The 26,936-nt window shown below is 39.1% G+C and overlaps 1 protein-coding gene across 1 annotated transcript in view; it reads left to right on the forward strand.

Annotated features, from left to right (window-relative positions):
• The window catches only part of cntnap5l (contactin associated protein family member 5 like), a 135,748-nt gene that overhangs the window by 100,747 nt on the left and 8,065 nt on the right, over positions 1-26,936 (forward strand). The window contains exons 14-21 of the mRNA XM_053513006.1: positions 5,988-6,144; positions 6,501-6,628; positions 6,759-6,929; positions 9,067-9,285; positions 14,468-14,704; positions 15,326-15,556; positions 18,408-18,541; positions 24,041-24,128. Of these exons, the coding sequence (XP_053368981.1) occupies positions 5,988-6,144; positions 6,501-6,628; positions 6,759-6,929; positions 9,067-9,285; positions 14,468-14,704; positions 15,326-15,556; positions 18,408-18,541; positions 24,041-24,128 (1,365 nt within the window). The remainder of the gene's footprint in view (positions 1-5,987; positions 6,145-6,500; positions 6,629-6,758; positions 6,930-9,066; positions 9,286-14,467; positions 14,705-15,325; positions 15,557-18,407; positions 18,542-24,040; positions 24,129-26,936) is intronic.

The raw sequence follows: 26,936 nt of genomic DNA on the forward strand, positions 1-26,936 counted from the left end.
TATATTTTCGTCTATAAAAATATATCTAATTAACTGCAAAAATGATCCGTGAAAAAATAACCAATCCCCATAAACATAAATACATGCGAAGTAGTTTACTAATATTTATTAATAATTAATTATTTTAAAACTATTAAACTATTCACTGCTTAAATTACATGCGTATCTTATGGTGTTAGTGTGCCAGGTGGTTTTATGCCGAGCCCTGATGCAGGGCGTCGGATGGGAAGCTCTGTAGACTTTTGGGGAAGCTTTTCCCGTTCGAAGAAGATGTTGGTTTATGAGTCAAACACAAGGGCAGACATGATAACGAAAACAAAACTCAAACGAAGTGGAAACCACGGCAAAGAGATCCCTTATCGGATCGTGATGGGATTCTTTTTACAATGTAAATACATGCAAAGATCAAACACAAAATCACAAAATTCTCTCATCTCTTTGAGACAGAGTAATTTTTTAAATTTTTTATTTTTTTTTGTCTTTTTAGTTTTCTCTTTTTCGTTTCTTTTTTTCCCCCTTATTACCAGAGCAACTGGTAGGGCACTGGTGGCTCAGTGGTAGGTGTTTCGCTTGGCTTGCAGAAGGCCTGGGATTGAACCCCAGTCACTGGATGCAGTGCTGGTCCCAAGCCTGAACCAAATGGAAGAGTTGTGTGAGGAAGGGCATCTGGCATAAAACCTGTCCCAAACTTATACGTGTTGACCAGATTGTCCTCTGTGGCGTCCCTTTGCTGTGAGCAGCCAAAAGACCAACAACAACCGAAGAACTAGTGCTACCTATTGTCCAGGGACCTACTGTATATAAACATCTGTCCAGGATTCACGCCTTCCCCCCGCCTGCCATTATGGCGGCATCACCTGGCATCTGTACCTTGTTTTAAGCTTACATAGAATCAGCTTTTTTATAATTAATAAAAGAATGCTTAATATGCTTTCCTAGTATGTTGTTAAGTGAGGGAAACCAAGCGTTGGGACGTGGGGGTTATTTTAGCACAGAATACTTGGTCGTGTGTGCACTATGCAGCACAAGTTGACTCTTACAACTTAAAAAGGGGGTACATTTTCTACCGTGACAGGGGGCGCACTCACAGTATGTCTGTACGTACCACCTCGCTTATGGTTTTCTCCCCAACTAAAATCCTCCCAGGTGTAGCGCGTTTACTCTGATTGCCAGAATGACTGGGTGGCCTAGCAGCTGCACCCGTCCGCCTCTCTGCCTGTTTATAAATCCGCGAAGTGGACCCCCTGCGGCTTCGCCTGTCTTGCAGGCGGCCGTGTTACACACGTCTTTAATACCTGAGCTATCGTGGAACTTTTAGGTAGAGTAGTAATATTAGCGGAGTTCGATGTTGCTACTGTAGATGTTGCGGTGAGGTTCATATTGCACAAGTGTAAAAGAGTGAAATGGTTAACGTTTGCTGTGTTCTCAAATGCCACAACAGTTCTCACGCCAGTGTGGAAAACATATCGCAAATAAAGTGTTTTTTCTTTTCAGTTTTTAAGTTAGGGAGGAACAGAGGAACTCAGGTTGCCTAGGGAGTGAAGTAGTGTATCATGGCTTTATGACAGACAAACATCACCTTCAGCAGCATGTTAATGGCATTTTCACACAGGTAAGTTAGTGTGATCAAAACACATTTAACACGTATGCGGCCGGTGCTCATGCTGTAGGGTTACTGCCACGATGCTGACGCGCTGGCTCAGCATAGCTACCTATCTGATTAAAGAAATCCGGGCTGATTTTAGACAAACCATCTAAAGTGTCATGCTGACTGCGTAGTGTTTTTACACCTCACGCACACAGAAGTCACACTTAAAGGTTTAACCAGAGGATAAAGACTGCAAGCTCGCACAGGGAACAACACAAAACGTGTAATCTGCAGTCTAGCTGATCAGGGATCAAATGCTACATTAACAGCATGATATTCGTGTTATACTGTACCATGTGTTACCTTAATAATTTATAGCAAATAAATGATACTTTATTTCTCATTATTCACTTGCTCTATTTCTATACCACTTGTCCTGGTCAGGGTTGTGGGACTTGGGGCACACACACACACACACACACACACACACACACACACACTGGGGAGGAATTTGGAAATTCCAATTAGCCTAATTTGCATGTCTTTGGATTGTGGGAGGAAACCAGAGTACCCAGAGGAAACCCACCAAGCATCCATGTCCACAAAGTCTTCATCATCTAGTTTTCTAACCAATCATAGGCAAGACTCAATTCTTTTAATCAATGGTAATACAAAAGACAATTTTTTTAAACGTTTTGGGCTTGTTGGGGTCTTAACATGCTCAAAATTTCATGAAAATTGGCAGAAAGGTTGGAATCTGCTGCCATAAGGATGCCCGAGAGTCATGTGGCATGGGGACTATCAGGGGCCCTCACACAAGATTTTGGTTGTTTATGCACGTAAAACCTGGTACACATTAAGCGCTAATTGAGCTGAACAACTTTAGATCTGCATGTCATCTCATCATGGGGTCTACACAACAAAACGAACCCAATGGATTTTGATATACTCCTCCTAGGGAATTCATTCGATTACCACAAAACCGGGCTGATGTGATCTAAAGACATTGAGGATGCAAAATTGCAGAGGGATTTTTGATATCTTAAAAGGGTCACCTGTGACGATGCCTTAAACTTATGCTGAAAAGTGGTTAATAACTTTGTGTGGCATTATATTGAGTGACACGTTCAGTGACATCCTGTTCAGTTACATCACGTTCAGTGACATCATAATGTGTTGAGATGACAACTATTTAGGGCCCAAGCTGACATGAGCCCTATTACGTCATATTGTGCGAGTTGTGCGGGGCACCAGGCAGCGATGGCGCAGGGTGCTTGGGCCCGCTCATCGTTGCTTGTAACTATACTTACACAACTGTTTATCTATGAATTATTGTTATTTACTTTACAAAGATAAAACAAAAAGAAAGAGTACTTGTCTCTCAGTGGCTTGGGACCTTGTTGGTTCAGTTGGTTTCTCGCCTACCATGTGGAAAGCCCGGATATGATCCCCAGCTGAAGCACAAACCTGGATAAAATGGGAGGATAAAACCTGTGCCAAGTTGATGTGTGGAATGGTTGAGTAACCCCTTGATGGGTGCAGCCAAAAAACTAACAAGAACTTAGAGTGGTGTTTCTTACATTGACCCTGATATACTCAGAAAAAAAGTTTATTTTCTCCTTTTATATCTCTTTTGTAGTTTTTTAAGGACTTAATAAAAATGGATATTATTTAGTTATACAGTAGATTTAACTTTTTATCAAAAACAATAAGCAATTCAATATAAATATGTTTAACTGTTTTACATAGGGCTTCATTGTGTCTTACTAGTTAGCACTTTCGCTTGCAACTCCAGGCTCGTGCCCTAAGTCTCCAGGGATGGGCTCCAGGCCCTCGTGACCCTCTATACAAGATGAAGTGGTATAGACGATGAGTAAGTGGGGGTGCGTTCCAAACAGCATGAAGTAGTGAAAAAAATGGAGCTTGGAAAAGAACTTATATATTTATCGTTATTATCGAAGACTACATTATATTAAAAGGACACAATTTTATTTATTTTTTTTATCAGGAAACCTTTATTATTATTTAGGCTAGTAATCTGTAAAAAAATCTTTAATCAATTATCATTATAATTAATCAATAATTTGCAATTATAAATGCTTCAACAGTGTGTTTCATAATAACTAATCAATATTTAATGCCCGTAGTGTAAAATTTACGACACGTATCCAAGGTGCTTATGGTACCATGGTAGCGCACGGAGGAAGTGACGTCTGCGCTGGTGACTCCGAATGGTTAGGTTTTATCCAGGAATGTTCCCTCCACGGCATTCTCTGCAAACGAACCAGGGAGTAGGGAGCACCCTGTGATGTAGACTTCAGAATAGAACGCAGCCCAAGTGTTTTACTTAGTGGATGCAGGAGGAAACAGGCATGTGATTGCTGAGCTCTTCCACCAAATGCAGTTTCTAAACTTCACCAAGCAGGAGTGACACAATTAGAAACAATTCAGCCTCACACAGTATTAATATGTTTGACTGCATACAAGGGAAAAAGGAATGTTACTCATACCAAGTGTGCACTAAGTAAAAAAGGGGAAAAAAATGCATTTCCACCAAGTGTTTAAGTGATCTCTATCTATGATTTCTTTCTTTTTTTCTGGTTCTTCTCAGTTGATTTATTTGCTGGATGCAGCCCAATAATTAGATTTTTGTTTTTGTCCAGGCAGTATAGTTCAAAGAAAACGCTTGTCTTCGAAAAGGATTTTAAGGATCTTTTGGGAAAAAGAAAAGAAGTGTTCGATACACACAACCAGACTTTTATTTTTAACTTAAAAAGTCAATGTAAAGTTCCTGTAACTAATTATTTGTAGATCACAGCATTGAGTTTTTCCTGCACACTCCCTTCGTTATCTACTGTACATTTTGTGAGAGAGGACTTGGTCTCTTAGTTGGACAAGAGCCTTTAGCTAATTCTTCAGTAAACAGTTCTGGCTCCAGTTTCACATTGTTCTGCCAAACTAAAAGCCACCGTAAAGCTCTTAAACAAGCGATCAACTTTGGGTTCATTCTGTACACAAACACTCCTACAAAGTCAGATAGCTAACCCCCCTTCAAAAATGTTTTAGACTGGGACCACCTATCCACTATGGACTATGGACTAGTTATACTGTAATTAAGCAACATCGCATGAGAGTGAGTGCTGTTGTACTGAATATCAGCATGGTACCTTCAAGGCTTAAAATAACAACTGACTGTTGTTGTTTATTTCATAGAAAAAGCAGAACAATAATATTCAATCATTTTTTTACATATCGCAGTTATGAAGCTGAAGTCAGACAGGATACAGCGTCCCTGGAGCAGATAGGGTTAAGGGTCTTGTTCAAGGGCTCAGCAGTAGCAACTTGGCAGTGCTGAGGCTTGAACTTCCGCTCTTTAGATCAGTCACCCAGTAACCCACAACCTTAACCATTTGAGCCACTACTTCTTGCATGAAAGTGCTACAGTAACTGGTTTTAAAAATGATTTTTGGCAGGCAGCTGCTCTTCCCTCTTTCTTGTACTGACCCGACCTTCACCCATGCCGTGACCGACAGTTAGTGTAATTAATGATTGTTAGAACACGTGTGATAGACATATTTAAATATCCCCTTTGATGTTATGCTCTGTTACAAGGATGTATCACGACTTGTGGGAAGAATCTCGACCAATCAGATGTCTCTGTCAAACAAATTATTTATTTTTTTGTTGCAAAACTTATTATGTAATTCTTTATGTAACATTCAGTTCAATGCTAAATATTTGATATTGTTTTAACTAATATCATTATTCAAATATGAAAAATCAGAGTGGGATAAATAGGCAGTATTCATGTAGAGTACGTACTCATGTGGAAATACAGAAATACTTAAGAAGATTTAATTTTTTGTAATATGCTGTTGAGCTCATTGAAGTTACTTTAAACTATGATCAACTATGTTTTATATAACAATCAGCCAATGATGTGATTTGTACATGGGTCAGACCATACAGTAAGTGATGCATTATTATTATTATTATTATTATTATTAATTAATTAATTAATTAATTTTTTCAACAAAGACATCAATGCTGAAGTGCAAAAAGTGACAGATCTGGAAAAGAACGCAAGTTAAAACAAATGGCAGGAAAAGAAGTTAAAAAAAAGGTTTAATTATTTTTTAAACGACACTGACATGATTTAGCATGAAATAAGCGACGTCTTGTTACAAATGAAACTCATTTTTCAATAAAGTCATTATGTAGTCACTATGAATAATAAATAAATAAATAAATAAATAAATAAATAAATAAATAGTGCATGTAGTAAAAGTGAATATTTCACAGCGGCGGTGTTCTTTTGTACTTGTCACAGCTAATTCTTACATAAATCATCATAATTCCAGAAGTTTACAGCACAGATGGAATTGTACTATGTTTCCAGATGGCACTCCTCTGTCTTGGTGGCTGGACAGGGACGGTGTGAAGAGGACGTACTGGGGAGGATCTCTGCCTGGAGTTCAGCAGTGCTCCTGTAGCCTGGAGGGCAACTGCAGGGACATGAGCTACTTCTGCAACTGTGACGCGGACCAGGAATCATGGTAATCTGTTCACGTGAACAAGAGTAAGCTTTCCATTACACAAATAAGTTAAAAGGTGCTTAGCCTTGTTAGCCTTACCTCGTAACATTGAAATAGGCGCAATCCTACCATTTTTTTCCACTTTCCCAAAACATCTCTATGGATAAGTTTAGCAGACTAGCTTGCTAATGGCCACCATTACCACCTTTTTTAGCAGCTGGCAGATCATATAGTTCACTTTTCACCAAACATGTTTCTCACCTCAGGCTGAGAAGCGACTGTGAATTTCTTCTTCTCGCTTATTATTCCTTGTGCCCCGCACACTTTTCCACTCTCTCTTTTTCTTTCTTTCTCTCTCTCTCTCTGTCTCTGTGCAGGGTGAACGATACAGGCCTGTTGTCTTACAAAGACCATTTGCCACTTAGCGAGATCGCCATTGGAGATACGAACAGAACAGGCTCGCAGGCGCTCTTTCAGATCGGACCTCTGCGATGCTCCGGCGATCGTGGGTGTTTTGTTTCCTGATTCAAGGATATGTTTGTTACTGAAATAATTTTTATGTTCACAGTTGTTTTCATTTCTATAACTGGACATGTTTGTTTGTTTGCACTGTTTCTTGTCCATCAATGCCTCAGGATTTCTGTGGAACTCAGCTTCCTTTTTCTTGGAGTCCTCATATCTGCATTTCCCGACACTGCAAGCTGAGCTTAGCATAGACATCTCCTTTTATTTCAAGACTGGAGCTTCTTCTGGTCTCTTCCTGGAGAATGTGGGAGTGCAAAACTTCATCAGGCTGGAGCTGAACTGTGAGTAAAATACAGTGGAGCAAATGGGAACTTTTGGAGACTTGTTCCAAAGGTGTACACCGATCAGCCATAGCGGTAAAAGCGCCTAGGATTTGGGTTCCTCTTGTGCCACCATGCATAGCGTGGCAGTTGTTAAAGTGGCTACACTGAGCTTCTGGTGGAAGTACTTTGGGTTCTGGCAGTAGCTCCTTTGGGTCCAGTGGGTTGTGGGTGGGGCAACCCATGGCTGTCCAATCAGCCTGGGATCTAGGGAGTTTAGAGGCTGGGTTGGCAGCCTGGGGGTCTTTGCCTGTTGGACCCAGCATCTGGCTGTGGTGACCTGGCTGTCCTGCTATCTTTCTATCATGGCCAGCATTGACCTTTCTATGGGATAAGACTGGACAGGCTGGTCCCTGTGGGCATGGGTAAACCTTGGGATCCTGTCACCAGTACTTACTTACACTACTTCTGAATACTGTAATTGGGGATCAATGTTGTTTAGTTAATGTTATGTCTGATCGGTGTATGTAGTAATGTTGTAAAATAATGTTCATGGGTTAATTGATTAAAAAAAGAGTAAAAACATTATTATGGCACTGTGCAAAAGTTTGGGTACCCTAAAACTCCTTAGATTTTTTTTTTACAAGATTTCAGACATTAATCAGTTCAGTATCTGATGCATGGCAACAGTTGTCATTAGTTAATGCCAGTTTCAAAGCTTTACAAATACTGTACTTTGACTTTACAAACCTTGTGCACACACTTGCGGACACTCAACAACCATAGGTTTCTCTAATCAGCTGTGTAAGACTCTGAAAATGAAAGTTATTGATGCCCACAATGCAGAAGAAGGCTACAAGAAGATAGCAAAGCAGTGTCAGCTTGCAGTTTCCACAGTGAGAAGTTTAATTAAGAGATGACAGTTCAGGGGTACTGTGAAGGTCAAGATGAGATCTGGAAGACCAAGAAAACTCTCAGAGAGATTTGCTCCTAGACAAATTAAAACCCCTATTTGACTGCAAAAAACCTGCAAGAAGGTTTAGCAGACTCAGGAGTGGTGTTGCACCATTCCACTGTGCAGCGATGCTTGTACAGACAAGACCTTCATGGAAGAGTCAGCAGAAGAAAACCTTACCTACATCCCCATTATAAAATCCAACGTCAGAAGTATGCAACAGAACATCTACAGAAGCCTTTTTAACCATCTGATGTGTGGAAGTTAAAATAGAATTTTTTGGCCACAATCAGCAAAGGTATGTTTGGAGAAAAAAAGGAGCAGCATTTCATGAAAATAACACCTTGCCAACTATTAAGCATGGGGGTGGATCAATCATGCTTTGGGGTTGTTTTGCAGCCAGTGGCACAGAAAATATTGCACGGGTGGAAGGAAGAATGGACACTAAATACCAGCAAATTCTAAAAGCAAACATCACACCATCTGTAAAAGCTGAAGCTGAAAAGAGAATGGCTTTTACAACAGGACAAAGAGACGCAAGCTGAAGGTTTTGGGATGGCCATCCCAGTCCCCTGATTTAAACATGATTGAAAATTTGTGGGTAGAGTTGTGCATGCAAGACAACCAAAGAATATTACAGGACTGGAAGCCTTTTGCAAGGAAGAATGGGAGAAAATCCCAAGTACAAGAATCGAAAGATTTTAGCTGGCTATAAAAAGCGTTTGTAAGCTGTGATATCTGCGAGGAGGTGTTACTAAGTACTGATTATGTAGGGTACCCAAACTTTTGCACAGTGCCATAATAATGTTTTTATTTAAAATTTTTGTTTAATTTATGGCATAAGAAGTAACTACAGTATGCATACATGTTCATATAAAAATATTGTAAATTTTTTTTCATTTCCAAGAGAGACATCTTTTCAGTAAAAAAATATCATATAATATAGTGGAACCTTGGATTACGAGCATAATTCGTTCCAGATCTGCTAGCGGGCTCGTATTTTAAAGCGCTTGTAAACCAAAACAAGAAACGCATGCATGATACATGATACTCGGTACTCTCAAACCAAGATTTGTGCATTTTCCAAGGTAAAATTTATTAAAAATCTTTGCTCGTCTTGCGGAACACTCGCAAACTGTGTTCTTCGCTATCCGAGGTTCCACTGTACATAAAAACAACACTGGGGTATTTTGCTCTCCCTAGCTTCATCAAACGTCGTGTTCACCTTTGACCTCGGTGATGGGCCGGTGGTTCTAACGGTCAGGTCACCGGTGCGTCTGAATGATAGACAGTGGCATTACGTACGAGCAGAACGGAATGTGAAAGAGGCGTCATTGCAGGTCGACCTGCTGCCCCTTCAGCTCACAGAGGCAGCGGCCGACGGACAGCACAGACTCCAGCTCAGCAGCCAGCTCTTTGTTGGTAAGGAACTGAACTTTTTTTTCCCATCTATTCAGCAATTTGTATCTAATCTATAAGCAAAGATGCAATGCCGAAACCCTGGATTTATTGCTTTTTATTATGCTGCAAACTGCACTGAATATTTGAATTCTATTTGCATTTTTGTATTTGCATTTCTAGGGTTTCTTCCTTCTGGGAAATTCTGTATGATTTTTTTATTATTATTTCTTTTATTCTTTCAAATGGCTTTCAATGCCATAAGTGCTCTTAAATACAGTCGTGAGATGTTGTATAGAAACAGATTGACAATGCTTGATATAATTAATATATTTGACTACTTAATATATAAAGCATGAATTGCCCTTCCAGTGCTTAGAATACAAACAAATATTTGCATCCTTGCAGTCAGATGGTAAAGACCTTGGAATCGCTATACAGCCAAACATCTTAAGGCAGGATTCCTACATTTTCTATAGATTCTTTTCTACTGCATGCCATATTCCCTTCAGACATATGCTTTTTAGTAAGGCAGTAAGTGATTTCTTTATATCTCAAAGGATTTGCAAAAACTTTGCTGACCTTTTCAAACCCAAAGTGCACAGTGATTCTGCAGCTCAGGAGGAGGCATCATTTTAAGCTTATTGTCTGCATAAAAAAAAAACGTATACTAGGCTACTTCTTTGCTTGTGCACACAGATAAAGATATAAACATATGTTAAATAAAATTTTCTTATTCACTTACTGGCCACTTTATGAGGTATAGCTCGGTGAGATCTCCCCCACATCATTACACCACCACCACCAGCCTGATCTGTTGATACAGGCCAGAACGGATCCATGCTTTCATGTTGGATGTTGGCGCCACATTCTGACCCTACCATCTAAATGCCGCAGCAGAAATCGAGACTCAGAATCAGAATTATCTCGTTAGACGAGGCAATTTTTTCTCAACTTTCGACCTGTAATCTCAGTTTCCTGCTCTTGGCTGACAGAAGTGGCACCCAGTGTGATCTTCTGCTGCTGGAGTCCATCTGCTTCAAGGTTCGACATGCAGTATTGTGCATTCAGGGATACTTTTTAACGTACTGTAGCTCAGTTATATCAAGATATACTGTATTCTATCAGATAATTTTTATCAGGTTGATCCAGCTGTGCCATTCTCCTCTGACCTCTGGCATCAATAAGGCATTTTTGCTGAGAGAACTGGATATTTTTTCTTTTTCAGACCATTCTCTGTAAATCACTTTGGGAGGTTATGGGTGAAAATCCCATCAGATCAGCAGTTTCATAAATATCCAGACCAGCCACATTCAAAGTCACTTAAATCACATTTCTTTCCCTATTCTGATTCTCAGTTTGAACTTACCTAAATGCATTGAGTTGCTGAGAAGTGATGGGCAGATTAGACATTAGTCACACTAATAAAGTGGCCGGTCATTGTAAGTCTCTGTTATGGAAACAGAATCACATTGATAAAGCTCCTCAGCTACTAATTGTGCCAGGATTTGTTAGTTAATAATAAAAAACGGCTTATGCCAAAAAATGACTGCTTCATTAACTTGTAATGAGTCTCGCATCGGATTTGATTTCATCTCTTTGAAGAATAACTTGATGACTGAAGTCACTCAAGTTACAACAGACCTAATTGTACCAAGTGCATATTTGCAGAGATTTTGTTCTGAAATAGGCAGTTGAGACGATTTTCTAAAGAGAATTTGAAAAGCCTACATTTTAATTTCTATAGAGCCTATTTCCCTTTTTTCTTTTTTTCTTTCTTTTTTTTTTGACAAGCATGGCCAGGACATTTTGTCACATGTAATCTGAATGAATAATTTATTGTCAGCTTTGCAACAAGTGCCATGACAGTTGCTGATTACATTGTCATTTTGTGTCTGTGAGATTGGCATACAGTGAAATTGCATTGTACTGGTCAGTGCTCTGAAAGAAAGAGGCATATTTAAAATATCACAATCTGCATATCATTTTGCATTGAAGAATACACCGATCAACAATAACCCACCTAGGAGTTAGGTTCTTTTGTGCCACCATGGTTCGGCAGGGACTCTGGGGGGGTGCTGTGGTATCTGGCACCAGGACATTGGCAGTGCATTCCTTGTGAGCTGTTGGTTGTGGGATGGGTCCTCCCAGGATCTGACTTGGGCGTCTCGTGGATCCTTGATTGGATAGGGATTTAGGGAGTTCTGGGGAGATCTGGGGCTGTTTGCCTGCTGGGCCCTGCTGCATTGGCTTTTCACTTGGATTGAATTGGACAGGCTGGCCTTTGGTCCCTATGGGCATGGGTGAGCCTTGGGTGCCCATGATCCTGTCACCAGTTTGCTGGTGTATCATTGGTAATCAGTGTTGTTCAGTTCATCTGGCAGTGATTTCGATGTTCTGGCTGATCCTTAGTACATGCTTACTAGGACTTAATTACATTTTAAAGATTTTTTTCATCAGTTAATGAAGCCTAATTAAAGTCATTGCTATTTTTAGTCAGTGTTAGACTGTTACTCTTAATAGCTAGCAATTCAACAAAAAAACACATTTTAAAATAAAAATCTTCTAAGCATTTTGCTGCAATAAGAACAGCCAGGAGTTCCTTTGCTACACTGAGATCCCTTGTAATGAGCTCTCATGAGGTTTTAAGCTGACAGTTGTAAGTATCATTATGTTAATTATTATTAGTTATAATAATAATAATAATAATAATAATAATAATATTATAATATTAGTTAGAATATTATCAGTTGAGCAGGATTGAGCCAGCATTATTATAAATATTTCTATAAGAATTGTTTGTTTAAAGTATTACCTCTTTAAGTGATGTACTGTATACTTCATGTGTTTGGTAAAAACAGAAATTCAGACAGTTCAGTTGGTTATCCAGATTGCAAACACATACCAGCCCTGGAGCAGCATCAATACGGCATCCCATTTGCCAGTAATAGACTTCTCCACCATGGGAAAGTGCTGACGGAGTTTATTCTTGTTTTACTGCATTTTTACTCCATTTCTTTTTTCTTTTCATCAAAGCACGTTTTTTTTTTTTTTTCAGTTTGTTCCTCTTTTTTTGCATTAACCTGACTGTGCTGGAATTTTTTACAATGCTGTTACGTTTTCCTAAATCTAACAGTGATAAAAGCATTATACTTATAAAAAAGAAAAAACAGCACATACATCAGTATTTTTATATATTTATTTATTTATTTAAAGCATTAGTGAATTCCCATCCTACAGTCTCTCATTTTCACACTACAGCAACCAGCGAGCGAGGGCGAAGGCTATCATGTGCTTCCTTAAAGGCAGCTGAGGACATTATTTTGTCCTCCTGCTTATGCAACATCAGGGGGTTGTGTAACCCACTCAGACAAAAGCATTATCTGCCCACTCCAGAATGTGAGACATCATGTACAGTACCCCCATGACTGACTAGTGATATGCACGCCTATCCATAACTCTGACAGCATCTAACCGCTTCACGCCTGCCAGTTCTGTTAAAGTTATGACAACTTTTGTACTAGGTTGGACCTAGTAACAGTCATGGCACGCGCCAGATTGCAGCATACTGACATAGGATATTAGGATATGACTGAATGATCTCACAGTCCAGAAAGTGATGCTTTAAAAGCTGCCAGTCATGTTGTCTGATTGAGCAGTTTTCCCTCCAGTTGGATTACTTTTTCCATTTAGGGCAGGAACGATATATCTCGTGTGGGTAATAAAACATTGGGCTATTTTTATTTTTTTTTCGTCAGGTTTTAATGGATGGTAAATAAACACAGAAACTTAAGTTTTGTGGTGAATGCTCAGGTTTTATGGGTGGGATTTGGCAGGATTTTGTCAGACATTATTTGAAAGCTGTTTTAGTGACTGCAACAAAGTACTGCTTCGGGCAAAGCAAAGACAAAAATGTCTGGAATTTGGTCTGGCCTCATGATACTTGCTGAACTATAAAATCTCATGAATACATAAAATATTGCAATACCATAATTTTTAGGGCACAAGCACTATGACATCAGCCTTATGCCATCATAGTGTGTACATTTTTTTTGCCTACTGATTTTTTTCCCATAATCTGGGGCTTTTTGGGGGTCTCAACATTCTCATATAATCATAAAAATTGACAGACAGGTTGGAACCTGCTGCCATTAGGATGCCTGAGAGTCTGGGCCCCAGGTGTGGCTCGGGGCCCCCACACGAGATTTTGCTGCATAGGTTATACACACCCAAAACCCGGTATACATTTAGAGCTCATTGACCAGATTCGTGGTCTTGGGCTTTATTCCTGCTGGGCCTGTGTGCAGTGGGCTGTTGGTGCACTAGATGTTCTGATGCCTTTTTTTCTGTGGGATTGAACCGTGCTCATGGGTGCGCCTTGGGTGCCCATGATCCTGTGACCAGTTTACTGATACAGTATATAATTGATAGTCATTGTTATTGTGTTAAATTTATGCTTGATCAGTGTATAAAAATTATTGCGCAAAGAAAGCAATCAAATTTTCCCACTCATTTACGATGTGTTTGCATGTCAGTTAACAGACCAGGCTTGATGGTAGTCATTACCAGACAGTCATCCCACTAATGGAAAATAATTATGGTGAAGTCATTTTTCACAATCATAATTTGTCTTATCGTAGAGCAAGGAGCGTTAATGTTTTGTTTCAGGAAAGACATATCGACTCGAAGACAGTCTGGATCTCAAGCCAAGTAAAGATGTATGCTGCAGATTTAGGGGAAAAAATGGTCCATGACGAGGCTCCTTCCCGCAGAGACGATTTGTCAAACACTATTACAGAGAGTTGCCCCGGCTTGATGGGGAATATTGTTAAACAATTTCAAGTTTTTATAAATGTGCACTAAATGTACATACTAATCATGACTTTGTTATTGTTATTGTTGATAATGATGATGATGAAAATATCGTAATCATCTTTTTTTCCTTTTTTTACTTTTCCTTTGCTTGGTTTTGAAAAAAAAATACGCCATTGATTTAAATATATTGCTTGTGACCAGAATGTTCAGCTCTTAAACAAAAATAGTTTTGTCTCATGTCTGTGATTTGGTTATTTGCGATGTTGTAAAAAACGTTGGGGGAACAGCGTCTCAGTTTGATGATTCCATAATTTGTGCCACACACCTACTGTATATCTGGGCTATAAAATATGCATTTTCATTAAAGAAATTCTTCAATATCGTCCCTCAGGAGGAGCACCAACCACTCTGAGGGGCTTTCTCGGGTGCCTGCGTGCACTCAGCATCAACGGGATGACCTTCGACCTTAAGGAGCGAGCCAAGATGACACCCGGCATGAACTCAGGCTGCCCGGGTCACTGCAGCAGTGAGAGTCTGTGCCGTAACGGAGGGAGGTGTTTGGAGAACAGGAATAGCTACGTGTGCGACTGCACACACACCGCTTTCACCGGAGCCAACTGCGAAACGGGTAAGAAGCGTTGCGGGTTTTATTAGGACGTATAGTGAGCGATGATTTCACGCCAACATTGCGCACATGAGTATTCAGACCACCATAGAGTTAAGCGCTATTTCCAGTGCTCGACTTTTCGAAGTTTGAGGTGAGAAGGATGGGAGGGGTTTGTCAGGCGGGCAGGACGTCCTTGCTTGTCAACTCCCTTCAGTTTGACGTGGAGTTAGTGGGCCATAGAGGAGAAGCTTCACCTGCCGGGTAGAACCTAATTACATCTTCCCTGCTTCTCTTTCAGACTCACCCGATGGCCTGTCAATCAAATTAGTCACGTAATGGCTCTGTCTCTTTACAGTGTGACTGCGGTAAGGGTCGGATCACACCGTGACTGTTTACAGCTCAGCGCTAATGAATGAAAAGAGACAAAAAAAGGAGCAAGAAATTCATATCACAGCTATATGTTTCCGAGCGCCAGTTACCTAATTAGATGGAAAAAACAGAAACTACTGTAGGAAAAGAAATGGCAATTTTTTTTTCATGCATCTGACTGAGCTTGATGAGCCTGAGCTGCCGATTCTCTCATCTGTTCCACATTTCAAGGCAGAAAGTTTAAGGCTTTGTTTTTACATTTATCTGTTTTAGCTATCTCGGCATCCTTTGAAAGAGGGACGTCGGTAACATACACGCTTCAGGAACCGTTTTCCGTAATGAGGAACCAGGATCCCAAACAACTCCAGAGCAACAGACAGTCTGACGCCGTCAGATCCCGGGACAGCGTGACATTTGCGTTCCTGACGAAACACGTGCCGGCTTTGCTCTTGTCCGCTCAGTCCCACGACCACCGCTACATGGCAATTATGCTGAGCCGAAATGGTAAGAGTTCACCCCTTTTTTGTTTTTTGAGCATTTGGTTAAAAAAAAAAAAAAAAAAGTAAATAAAAACAATCCTGCCATGCAATTACTGCTGTTACGAAACAGAAGGGACTGGTGGACACAGGTGCATGCTAATTAAGCACATAAATATGTTTGTCTCCCGGTGCCTACTGCAAATTTTTATTTAACTTAGCAACTCTATATCCTCCAAGGTCATGAATATGCGAAAAAAAAAGATATTCTGTAAACAAAACAATACACAAGGAACGCAAGTAAGGGAATGCCATAATAGCAGCTCCTGACGTCTCTCTTGCTCTCCGCTGCTCATTTCCTTCCTCCGTGACTCTCAATTTTTTTATCGACTGGCAGAGAGGGATGAAACACCTTCTCTTCAAGTGGCCACGCTGGGCTTTTATCAATCCTTTACAGCGGACGTGGATCTGTGACTCAGGCACAGGGGGGCTGCAAAAAACTTTCTATAGATTTCTTTACAGGTTTGAGCTGAAACATTACTGATGCCAGGACAGCTCACCTAGCAAACTTTAACTGAAGTTTTTTATTTTTATTTTTTATTTATTTTAACAGCAGTACAGTTTCAGTAGAACCTGGTCTAAAGATAGAACTTGGGTATTAAAGTTCCATAAGCTTTTCATTTGTTTTCTACAGTATCTTCTTTATGTTCTATTATTGTATGTTCTAAAATTACATATTCGTTGGAAATTCTTTTCAGCGTTTGTATGGTTCAGTTATAAAAAAAAAAAAAAAAAAGGTAACGGAAATGCAGCATTCTCTCGTGTCATGCTGTGCAGATCTCTGTAGTCTGATGTCTGATTAGAATTTAAATTAGCCCTAGCCAATCCTTTCACCTTCCTGTTTACCACGCTTCTGTTTCCTCTCGCGTCGCATGCAGCATCATTACTGCCGCCGATTCAGAACCTGGTATGCATAGCAAGCTGAGCTTTTTTTCTTTAAAAGCTTCTCTGTTTTTTTTTTCTTCAATGAAAACCACTTTAAGCATCCAAAGGTTGATGCTTCAGCTTTTTTCAGATGCATTACTCACATTTAAGCAGTATGCCAGCTGAAACCTTTACCCATAACCCACTTACCCCTTAGCTCTAATCACAATCCCGCACCGCAACACATTCTCTCCGATCCTCCAGCAATGCTCGGCTGGTTCAGAGATCGAGGAAGACATGCATCTAAACTTTCTGTTTTCGGTTCTGGCACCCTGGTGGTGGAACGAACTTCCTCCAGATGTCCGCACAGTCGATTCACTGGCAATCCTATTATATAATTAGATATTTGGGTTAATCCGCATCCCTTAAAAAAAAAAAAACTTCCCAATAGTGTTTGACTGATATAGTAACCCACAAGTTTCTTTTCAATAAAGAAAGACCCTGGATAAGAGCATCTGCCAAATGCCTGAAGGTACCATTGGATAACCGTTTTACCATAGAGACGATGTTGTTTCTGAAAGTTGTGATGACTTTGAAATGACATTAAGATAACATTAAGTGAACGACCCAAACACAATATTGCCAGTATAACCTTTATTCCTATTCGCACAACATCCAACCACATGAACGGTCCTTTAAGTTTCTAACCAGGTCTAGAACTCTTATCAGAGATTGGAACGGACACAACGACTTTCCGCATACAGAGCGTGTATCTCATGTCACGCATCTCTTAATGCTGTAATGTTACTTTTCTGTTTCATTTTCTTTTGGGAATACATTGTGGGTGAAAATATTTAATGGCTTTAGTGCATGTAGTAGTATCACTGGAGTCATGTACAGTTTGTACAGTACAAAGCCTCGCACATTGGAGGGCATGGATTCAGGAGATTCTCAGGAAAATCTCAAACAACTTCCTTTAGAAGATTGTGCATTCCATCCCCGGCCCTTTCAGGAAACTGGTTGACGCCAGACGTTTAAAGATTTCCTTTCCTTTCCATGCTCCTATATAATAAAGTCCATGTACAATTTGTTTGAATAAATTTGTATTATAAATATAGGTTGGCTTCTTTCCACATTGCAACACGCAACGTAATCCTCTCATTATCTAGTCAACATCATCAAAGTAATTCCAAATTTCCAAAAGTTTCTGCTGGGATAATACCTGAAAACTATCAATAATAATAAAAAAAAAACCGCTCAAAAACACGTCCTATCACGCCACTATTTTGGAAGGCCACATCTGTAGGCAGATCATGAACGCCTCCTCGCCAGGACTGGCAATGATATCCTGCACAGTATGGGGTTTTGAGAGAATCTGTACTCTATCTAAATCTAAGCAATGACTTTTAAATCATTGCCAACAAGAACATGAAGAACAATCCCTTCTGGAAATTGTGGATACTTTGGAATAGTTTAGACACAAAAACATTGCATGAACAATTAAACATTTCTAAACAACTGTTGGGATTTTATTTTAAATGGATCAGTTGATAAACCAATTAAAGGTTGAATAAAGCATGCATGACCTTTAGAAATTCTATAGATCTCATTCTGTAGAACATAAATGTTACTTTATAGAACATGCATTTTTAGGCAAGTTCTATAAAGTCCTATTAAAATTCTATAGAACATTTTAGAACGTTATTAAAACTACAGTAAGAAATATTCTATTAAAACATTTTTTCCAAGAAGTGTGAGTAAGATCGAAGACCATCTTCTCTGCATGCTAACTGATCATGAATTACCCTGACAGACATATCATCAGACATGCTTCCTCACGAATGCAAATCATGCCAGAAAAGTGTCAAGTGCAGATTTGTGAACGGTCTAAATGAAGCAAACGGAACACACGAGGCATCAGAGTACACTCTAAAAGCTTGTTTATGGTTTCCCAGGCAGTTTGCAGATCTGGTACAGGCTGAACCAGGAGACAGGTCCAGACACATTCAGTCTTAAATCTGCCAGTCTGGCTGATGGACAGTTCCACTGGGTCAGAATGAATCGTGATGGAAATCAACTTCATGTCCAGGTAACTCCTCCACAGGGTAACTAGGATCAAAACGCTTTCACTGCCAGACTGCAGTAAGTGATGATTTGCAGAGTAGTTATCTATGTCTTTTTTTAATGCATTTTTAATAAATGTATATGTACATGTATATGGTATTAGCAAAATTGCAGTATAAATGTAGAGCTCTCATTTCAGTAGAACAAGCAAGGGCACTTAACTTCAAATGTTTGTTAACCTGTGCTGCTTTGGTGGTTGCTTAAAAAACATTAAAAAAAATTATATAGTTAAAAAGGTCATAATTATTTATTGATGTTTTTCCAAATGCTAAAAAAACATACAAGTTTTTTCTTCTATGAATATTACAATTTTTTGTGTAATTACACCATGACAGACATCCTCAAGTGTTTAAATGTGCCAATGGTCGTTTGCCCCTCTGCCACGACTACCAGCTTTAATTCTGGCAATGGCGCTGTCTAAAAAACCTGAGGTATCAGACACCAAGACGTCCCGATCGCTGCTTTGTCCCTTATCACAGCAGCCGAGTCCCATTCGTTTTCCTGTACTTTCCAATAAGCTTATTTGCCACAAGCTCATATTAGCTGCTTCTTAGAGATTTAATCCTGCTCTGCGTGACTTTGATGGGGTAAACAGTGATGACACAGCAGCTATAGATGCAACTAAACCTTAAATATGCTCAGCTATGCATTTTTCAACACGGCCTCCATCTAGTTGGTTGCCGTTTCGAGAGATCAGACGATAGAAATGCCCAAGCTCCACTGGTCAGTGATAATGACCTTGTCCTTTACAGTGTCCAGGTTGTCCAGGCTAGCAGGCAGTCCTTTGGCATTTTCTCTGTAGTCTACACAACAATATGTAAAATCAAATTGCAGGTGCACCTTTTAAGCAAGGCTCTATTCAGCCCAATAATAACCCTTACGCAGCAAAGATGCAATGACAGGAAAGCGAATGAGGCGTTTTAACTCTGCCTATCAAGGGAGGCATCAAAAGCACAATTTACTCCATCTGCTGGGTGCCTCGGGGCTCTGATAGGCTCCAGTCCCTATAAGCCTCAATTCAGTTCAGTTCTCTTTTACTTATATAGCACTTTTTACAATAGGCATTCTCATGAAGCAGGTTCACATGAATATGAATACTGTATATGAATATAGAAATTGAAGACGTGTATGGATTTGTGCATTCATAACTTCATCAGTTTGTCCCTAATGAGCAATGAGAGTGGCAAAGAAAAACTTCCTGAGATGACATAAGGAAGACGAATCAGACTCTAAAGAAAAAAAACTTTCAGAGCAACTGCAATCATGTGGCCATTCTCAGCAGAAGTGAGTGCTCTCCATGTGACTGAGTGAAAGCTCCTGCGGCACCAGGATGGATACGGGAAGTCTGGAGAGGAGTTAGGGGTCAGGATAACTGGTAACTCAGGATTGAAAAATAGAATAAAAAAAGCATAAAAAGCCACCAAAACCCAAGGCTTGGGTAAAGATGTCATCCACTATACCCAACAAACTCCACCACATCGGATCCCAAGAAAAAGTGTCTGATGTGTGGCCTCAGGTAATATAAGCCCAGTTTCATCAATTGGCAACCAGCCAGTTGGATATAAATATTGCATATGTTTATTTCTTCTTCTTTTCTCCTGCCAAAAACTCATAAGAGGGCCATGTTGAAGTACGCTGTCAAAACAAGACAGTTGTAGCACACATCACCCTCAGGGACAGGACGTGCTCTCCTAAGCTTGATTGCCTGAAATGCAAATTGCAAATATTAGGTGGACACCTCTTCTTGTCTTGTGGAATACCAGGTTTGGATCTGTTTTCAAGAAAGAGAGAAAGTCTATTATACATGGAGTGGCATCTTTTATTCTTTTGGTGTCTTTGCTACTGAAAGGGTCAGCCATAAGGACATATACAGTACTGTACATGCATAAAAGTGCTGCAATGCTATGACCATGCGTCCCTAGGTTATATGTTTCATTTTTGTATTTCAGAAAGTAAGGTGGATACAACATTTTTAAAATGACCTAGACATTCATCTGTAATTTTACATCAGTGCTATGGGACTTTTTTTTAAGTGGTCCCAGTGGTGGCTTGACCTATGATGGCTGAAGGGCTCAGCCTACAGTCATTGTATAACAATTTATTGGTATACAATGACTATAGGCCAGTCTGTAATGCCCCTTAGAGCATTTTATGTCAGTGTGACCTTGGTTGTCTAAGGGGACGTCCAGATTGGCCTAACATACCAGTTTACACTGTAGCTGAGAACTAAATAGCGCTTTTTATTGCTTACTTTAAGAACTGTGAACAGATTGTAATGACGGTTTGAAAGAATAATGCCAATTATATATTAAATAACCAATGACAAAACTACAGTTCAGTTACACGTTGCTCCTTAATGTACCAGAATCTGCACATGAGCCTAGCTAAATATCATTTGCCTAAGATGAGTAAAGCTTTTTACTTTTCCCCAGAGATGTTGCAAAATGAGAATCTTTCGATAATATTGACTCTAATGTTCGTTAATGCAGCTTTTTTCTCAGATGCCCATGTAGATCATTTTTGCCAAACAATTTTAAAGGGTCTCAAGGCACATCACTAACACGGGCCACTAAGTTATTATGTCAAACACAAACAAAAGTCTCCATTGTGCTTTGTTGGGCCTTGAAGTAGCAGTCTGCTTATCTTTTCTACAGTATACAGTATGTGTCTCAGCTGAAATAGAAAGTGCAGACAAAGATATTTGTTCACTTTTCTAAGTCTGTATCCGTTTTTCTTTATTTTACTGATCGGAAGGTTGGTGGTTTGAGCCCCAACTCCACCAGGTTGCCATTGTTCTGCCCTTGAGCAAGGCCCTTAACCCCATCTGCTCCAGAGGCATTGTATCATGGCTGACCCTCCGCTCTGACCTGGGACGCTGGGATATACGAAGTCATTTCACTGTGCAGTAATGTATATGTGACAAATGAAGTCTTAGCTTAATAATCCAAAAATGCATTTTTTAAATCCTGGCTTTACACCACCATAGGGTTATTTTTACCCATTTAAAAAAAACAGCTAATGTTTTAACATGAAAATGAGGTCATAGATACAATAAGTACTAGTTTTTCAAAGTTTAACTTTTAAAGTTTAACAAACTATTGTGTATGAGGGACGGAATTTAGAGTTATAGATATAACTATAAATAAAAAATGTATATATGGAAATATATCCCTCTTATATGATAGATGATCATGAAATCATAAAATATTTTAGTTAAACATTTATTGTTAAGCCGCATTATGTATTTTGTCAGTGAAAAAGTCCTGTCATGTATACACTGATTATCTGTAACATTTAAACCAATCTAATAATCTATCATCTAATACAGTGAAACCTCGGATTGCGAGTAGCACGGTTTGTGAGTGTTCCGCAAGACGAGCAAATGGTTTAAAAAAAGTTTTGACTTGAAAAACGAACAAGTCTTGGTTTACGAGTGCCAAGTATCATGTATCACACATGCGCTTCCTGTTTTGATGCAGAGTGTCACATGATCACAACTGGAATAATCAACCTCAGTGCATGTGTGTACTGTTTACCTTAACACTGTGACCATGTTTATATGTGTAAAAATATGAATATATTCATAATAATATTTTATTTTGTGTTTGTATGTGTGTGTGTAATGTGCGCGCGTACTGTTTACAAAAGTAAGTCTCATTAGAGAGGTTAAAGATCCCTTTTCAGTGTGCCGTTATGTGTGTGCCGTTATGTGTGTGCCGTTATGTGTGTGCACACGCATAATTTGACACTATGCCCCTTCACACGCACCCTTCACCTCTCACCTTCACCCTTGCCCTCCTTCTTTTTCACACACAGAAACGCTGCTTTCTCGAGATTCTTTTCACCTCAGATAAGAGAGGAAGAGAGGGGTAAGTGTTACTGTGTAGGACAAAAAGAGGGGAGATTTATATTATAAAAATTTATAAAAGATTTATATTTTTGGGGGCTTTGGGACAAATAATTTGAATTTTCATTATTTCTTTTAAGCAAATTTGTTTTGGTTAACAAGTGTTTTAAAACATGGTCTTGCTTCTGTGACAAAGTATGCCTGTAATCCAAGGTTTCACTGTACCCTCACCAAAAAAAAAAATATTTTCCAAGTATATTGTATGTATTATACTAATACCAATATCTCTCATTCACATACTATTTACAGGGCCTTGGGGGCCCTTAACCCTATCCCAGGAAACTTAGGACATGAGGTGGGGTACAAACAAGGCACACACGCATACACACACACACACGCTCACATGCTCATTTACACACTACAGGCAATTTGGGAACACCAATTAGCCTAATCTGCAAATCTTTGGACTGTGGGAGGAAACCAAAATACCTGGATGAAACCCACCAAGCATGGGAAGAACAAACAAACTCCATGCGCACAGACCAGAGGTGGGAATTGAACCTGGACTGGTGGTGCATTGCGACAGTCCTAACCACTAAGCCATTGTTCCATCATACTAATAGCAATGCACTAATAATATGTTTAATATAATGTTTTATACTGCAAGTACAGTTGAAAGTTTTGTTTAAGCAAACATCATAGTTGGAGTTCATTCTTTTTATATTACTTTTATTCTAATATATATATTTATACGTAGACCTGAAATTTATTTTACAAGTATACTACAAAATTAAAATTACATATAAAATATTCTGTGCTATATACAGTATACATTATATATATAAAAAAAATCTTAATTATTTACTTAATAATGTAAAAACATAACTCAATTCGATATTGCAGTTCAAAACAATGCACAGCAATCACAGAGTATAAACACAGTCTTGTTATGACGAGGCCACTATTCCAATTTCTGTCCTGCCGTCTCTCCAAAATCAGTCCCTGGCTCTCCGCAAACAGGTTGTACCTCTCTACAATTTCTGCTCTGTTAAATGACCATCCAGAATCAGATGAACCCGAGAATGTTTTTTTGTGGTTGTTTTTTTTTTTTTTTTTTCATTTACCTCTTTTTTTGTTAGTGTTACAGCTATAAAGCGAATGATTTATGTGATTTATGTACTACTTTATATCACTGCCTGGAGGAAATACCCGACACCATGGTTCTTCCATTACTGGTGTCTTATTGTTCTTGCTGCACTTATAGCGTCTTGCTATCATCGATCCACCATTCAGCTGTTCGAATGCACGACGATCCACAAAATGAGCCAACAGCCATATCATACACACTGTAAAAAACAAATATAAATGCGTACGAGAAAAGAAACGTACAGTAAATAAGCGCACCCGCTGATCCATGGCTATAAATTACTGGTACAATAGACAGAAATCGGTCTGGGAAAACAAATCCGAACTATTCCATTAAGGCAACCTTGAGACACGCTTTATGGTACTATAACTATTTTCTATACGATTTTCAGCACAGCCTTGTCAAATAAATCTTCGTTTTTCTGTAAGTTGGATAAATGATGTGTTTTTGATCTTTCCGTGTGTCTCTAGATCGATAACACGGTGATGCAGCAGTATAGTCTGTCTCCTGGGTCTGTCCTTGCTCCAGTGAGGAGTTTAACTCTGGGGAGGATCCGAGGTGAGTTCCAATTTCTCATTTAAGAAACATTTCTGTTTTTCCCTGTTGCTGTTCTTTATATTGAAGACCTGCACCTATTCAGTTTTACCCTTCTCTCTCTCTCTCTCTCTCTCTCTCTCTCTGTTTCCATCGTGGCTGTAAAGAGGCATTTGAGTGGTGGTGTAATTTATTTATTTTTTTCAGAGGCAGGTTAGAATGAGGTGTTTGGCAGGGCAGAGCGTCAGGGAGCGAGAGCGTGCATTCTGAGTTGTCAGCACCACGACAGATGGTTTGAGTGAAGGGTAAATGGATTTGCACGCTGTTGCCTAGGAAACCTTTTTTTTAATTAATCAGGTAAATAATAAGCGGGACAGGACACGGCATGACCCTAATTCTTTGGCAGAGGCAGGAGGATGTTTGGGAGAAATTCGTATTAAAGAGCACACCTAAATGCAAAAAATCTCTAGCACGTCCGTCTTTGTTCAGTAGTGGTGAAACAATGTAGAGGAAAAGAATAAAGATGTGAATAGATAAATTGATTTTTGTGATTCTGCTGTAGCCTTGACTTAAAAAAAGAGGAGACTAATGAACTTAATATCTATACTGATGACAAATATAATAATAATAATCTTTTTTTATCCTTTTTTCCTTTCTTAGTAGAGAGGTTCTTTGTCGGTGTAGATTCCCAGCCAGATTACCATGCAGAAATGGATGGTTTTAAAAATTTCCAAGCATTTCTAAGGCCAAAATCTAATACACTCAGTACTGTATATGACACATATTCCATGTTACCATACATTTAAGTGTGTTAAATTCATTAGAGTTTCAAATTTCTTATTATAGAAATAATACTTATTTCAAAAGTATCAGCTACTAGCGTAAGTACCCTAGTAGTATAAGTATCCGGATTGAGTTTTTAAAAAGTGTTCAAAGGTTAAAGATAAAAGATAATAATCTGATTAGCTTTAATGTAATCAGTGATATTATTGTTTTAGATCGAAGCTCACATACATGTCTGTTTGTCTTTCTGTACGCAAAACTCTTATTACAGTAACTTATTAATAGAAAGAAATCACATTTTGAGTATCTCACGCCTTGTTTACGCTAAGTTGGACTTCTTTCATCACATCAATTCTTTAATTAGCACCACGGTTTCAGAACATATGAGACAAACTGGTTTAAACCTACCGCAGGAAGAATAAACATACATTGATCTGTCTATTCATTTTTGAAGATTCAGTTTCTTAAGCATTTTCCTAAAGCTACTGTAATAATACTCTTTATTTGGAGTAATCCATGTTGTGTCGCACATTAGTTTGTGTTTCTTGAGGATTTGGGGGGTCGTTTGGTTGTTGATTGGCTCTGTTGAAGTATGTGTATAGCCACGACCACCTCAAGTACAAAAGCGCTGTATTTCTCCAAAAAGCGATTGGTGCTGTGAGATAATCTGGCAAAAAAAATTATCATAACATCCCTACTACTTAACATTTTGGTTAATTTATGGCGCAAATTTAACTTTAGGCAAATACCAAAGGACCGGCAAAGTTTGGCGTGATACTGTAACTAAACCGGCTGGACAGACATACAGATATACAGACATTTAGACAGAATTTTTTTTTCCTGAGACTGGTTTTGGGTCCTTCAATGTATGAAATGGTAGATATTATTAAAATAGTTAGTTCTGATAAATGTACAGACAAAACTTTTATTTTATTTAAATAGATGTTAGAAATTTATTTGATCTGCAAACTTTAACACCCGCTTCATTACAAACCTTAATCATTAAACTCAAATCTGTAAACGTCTGGATTGTAAATGCCACACTTAGAGAAAATGCTTCCTCTAGGGTTAGGGTTAGGGCCTTTGAGGCCGTTGCGGTGTAGGACTCTTTCAACTCCTTGACCAGTCTCTTTGTTGTTTTCTTACATTTACATTTAGGCATTTGGCAGACGCTCTTATCCAGAGCGACTTACATTTTTTTTCATCCAATTATACATCTGAGCAGTTGAGGGTTAAGGGCCTTGCTCAAGGGCCCAATAGTGGCAACTTGGTGGTTGTGGGGTTTGAACCTGGGATCTTCTGAACCGTAGTCCAATGCCTTAACCACTGACCCCTACCACTGGTTTTCTTGAATTTTAAATGTTCACTTGAACTTCTTAAAAGTTTTATTATTTTCTGAGACTTAATTTCTACCTCTTTCATGAACAATGGCATGTTTGTGTGGCTCTGAGATTTATATTTTTGCACAAAATTGTACATTGTATTCTGAGATACTGAATTATTTTATGGCGGCACGGTGGCTAAGTGGTTAGCACTGTGGAGCCTTGCACCTCCAGGTCCTGGGTTCGACTCCCACAATCCAAAGACATGCAGATTAGGCTAATTGCCGTTCCCAGGTTGCCTGTACTGTGTGAATATGGATGTGAATGTTGACCGAAGGTCTAACCACGGTCATATGAAATGAGAATAAATACAGTGGTCACCGTTGGCCTTAACAGTCCCTAGTTGGACTACAGAGGTTCTTAGATGGATAGATGGATGGAAAGAATTATTTCATAAGGTAGTATATTTAAGTTTAAACGAATCTCTAATTCACTGTTTTAAAATGATGCTTGATGTAAACTAGATGTCTTTCCATCATCTCAATCTACTTGCTCAGCTCTTGCATTGTTAGCTACACACAAAGACTCTTTTCCACCTGATTCGTTCATGCAAGAATAAGTCAGAGCAGCTGGGGGGTTGCAGCAAAACTGGTGAGACAAAGAAGGCCCATATTTGTTAAGACAAGAGCTAATTGAATGTTATGAGATGAAATACTAATGTACTAAT

This window comes from Clarias gariepinus, chromosome 15, assembly GCF_024256425.1.
Source record: "Clarias gariepinus isolate MV-2021 ecotype Netherlands chromosome 15, CGAR_prim_01v2, whole genome shotgun sequence".
In the NCBI taxonomy this organism is placed as follows: Eukaryota; Metazoa; Chordata; class Actinopteri; order Siluriformes; family Clariidae; genus Clarias; species Clarias gariepinus.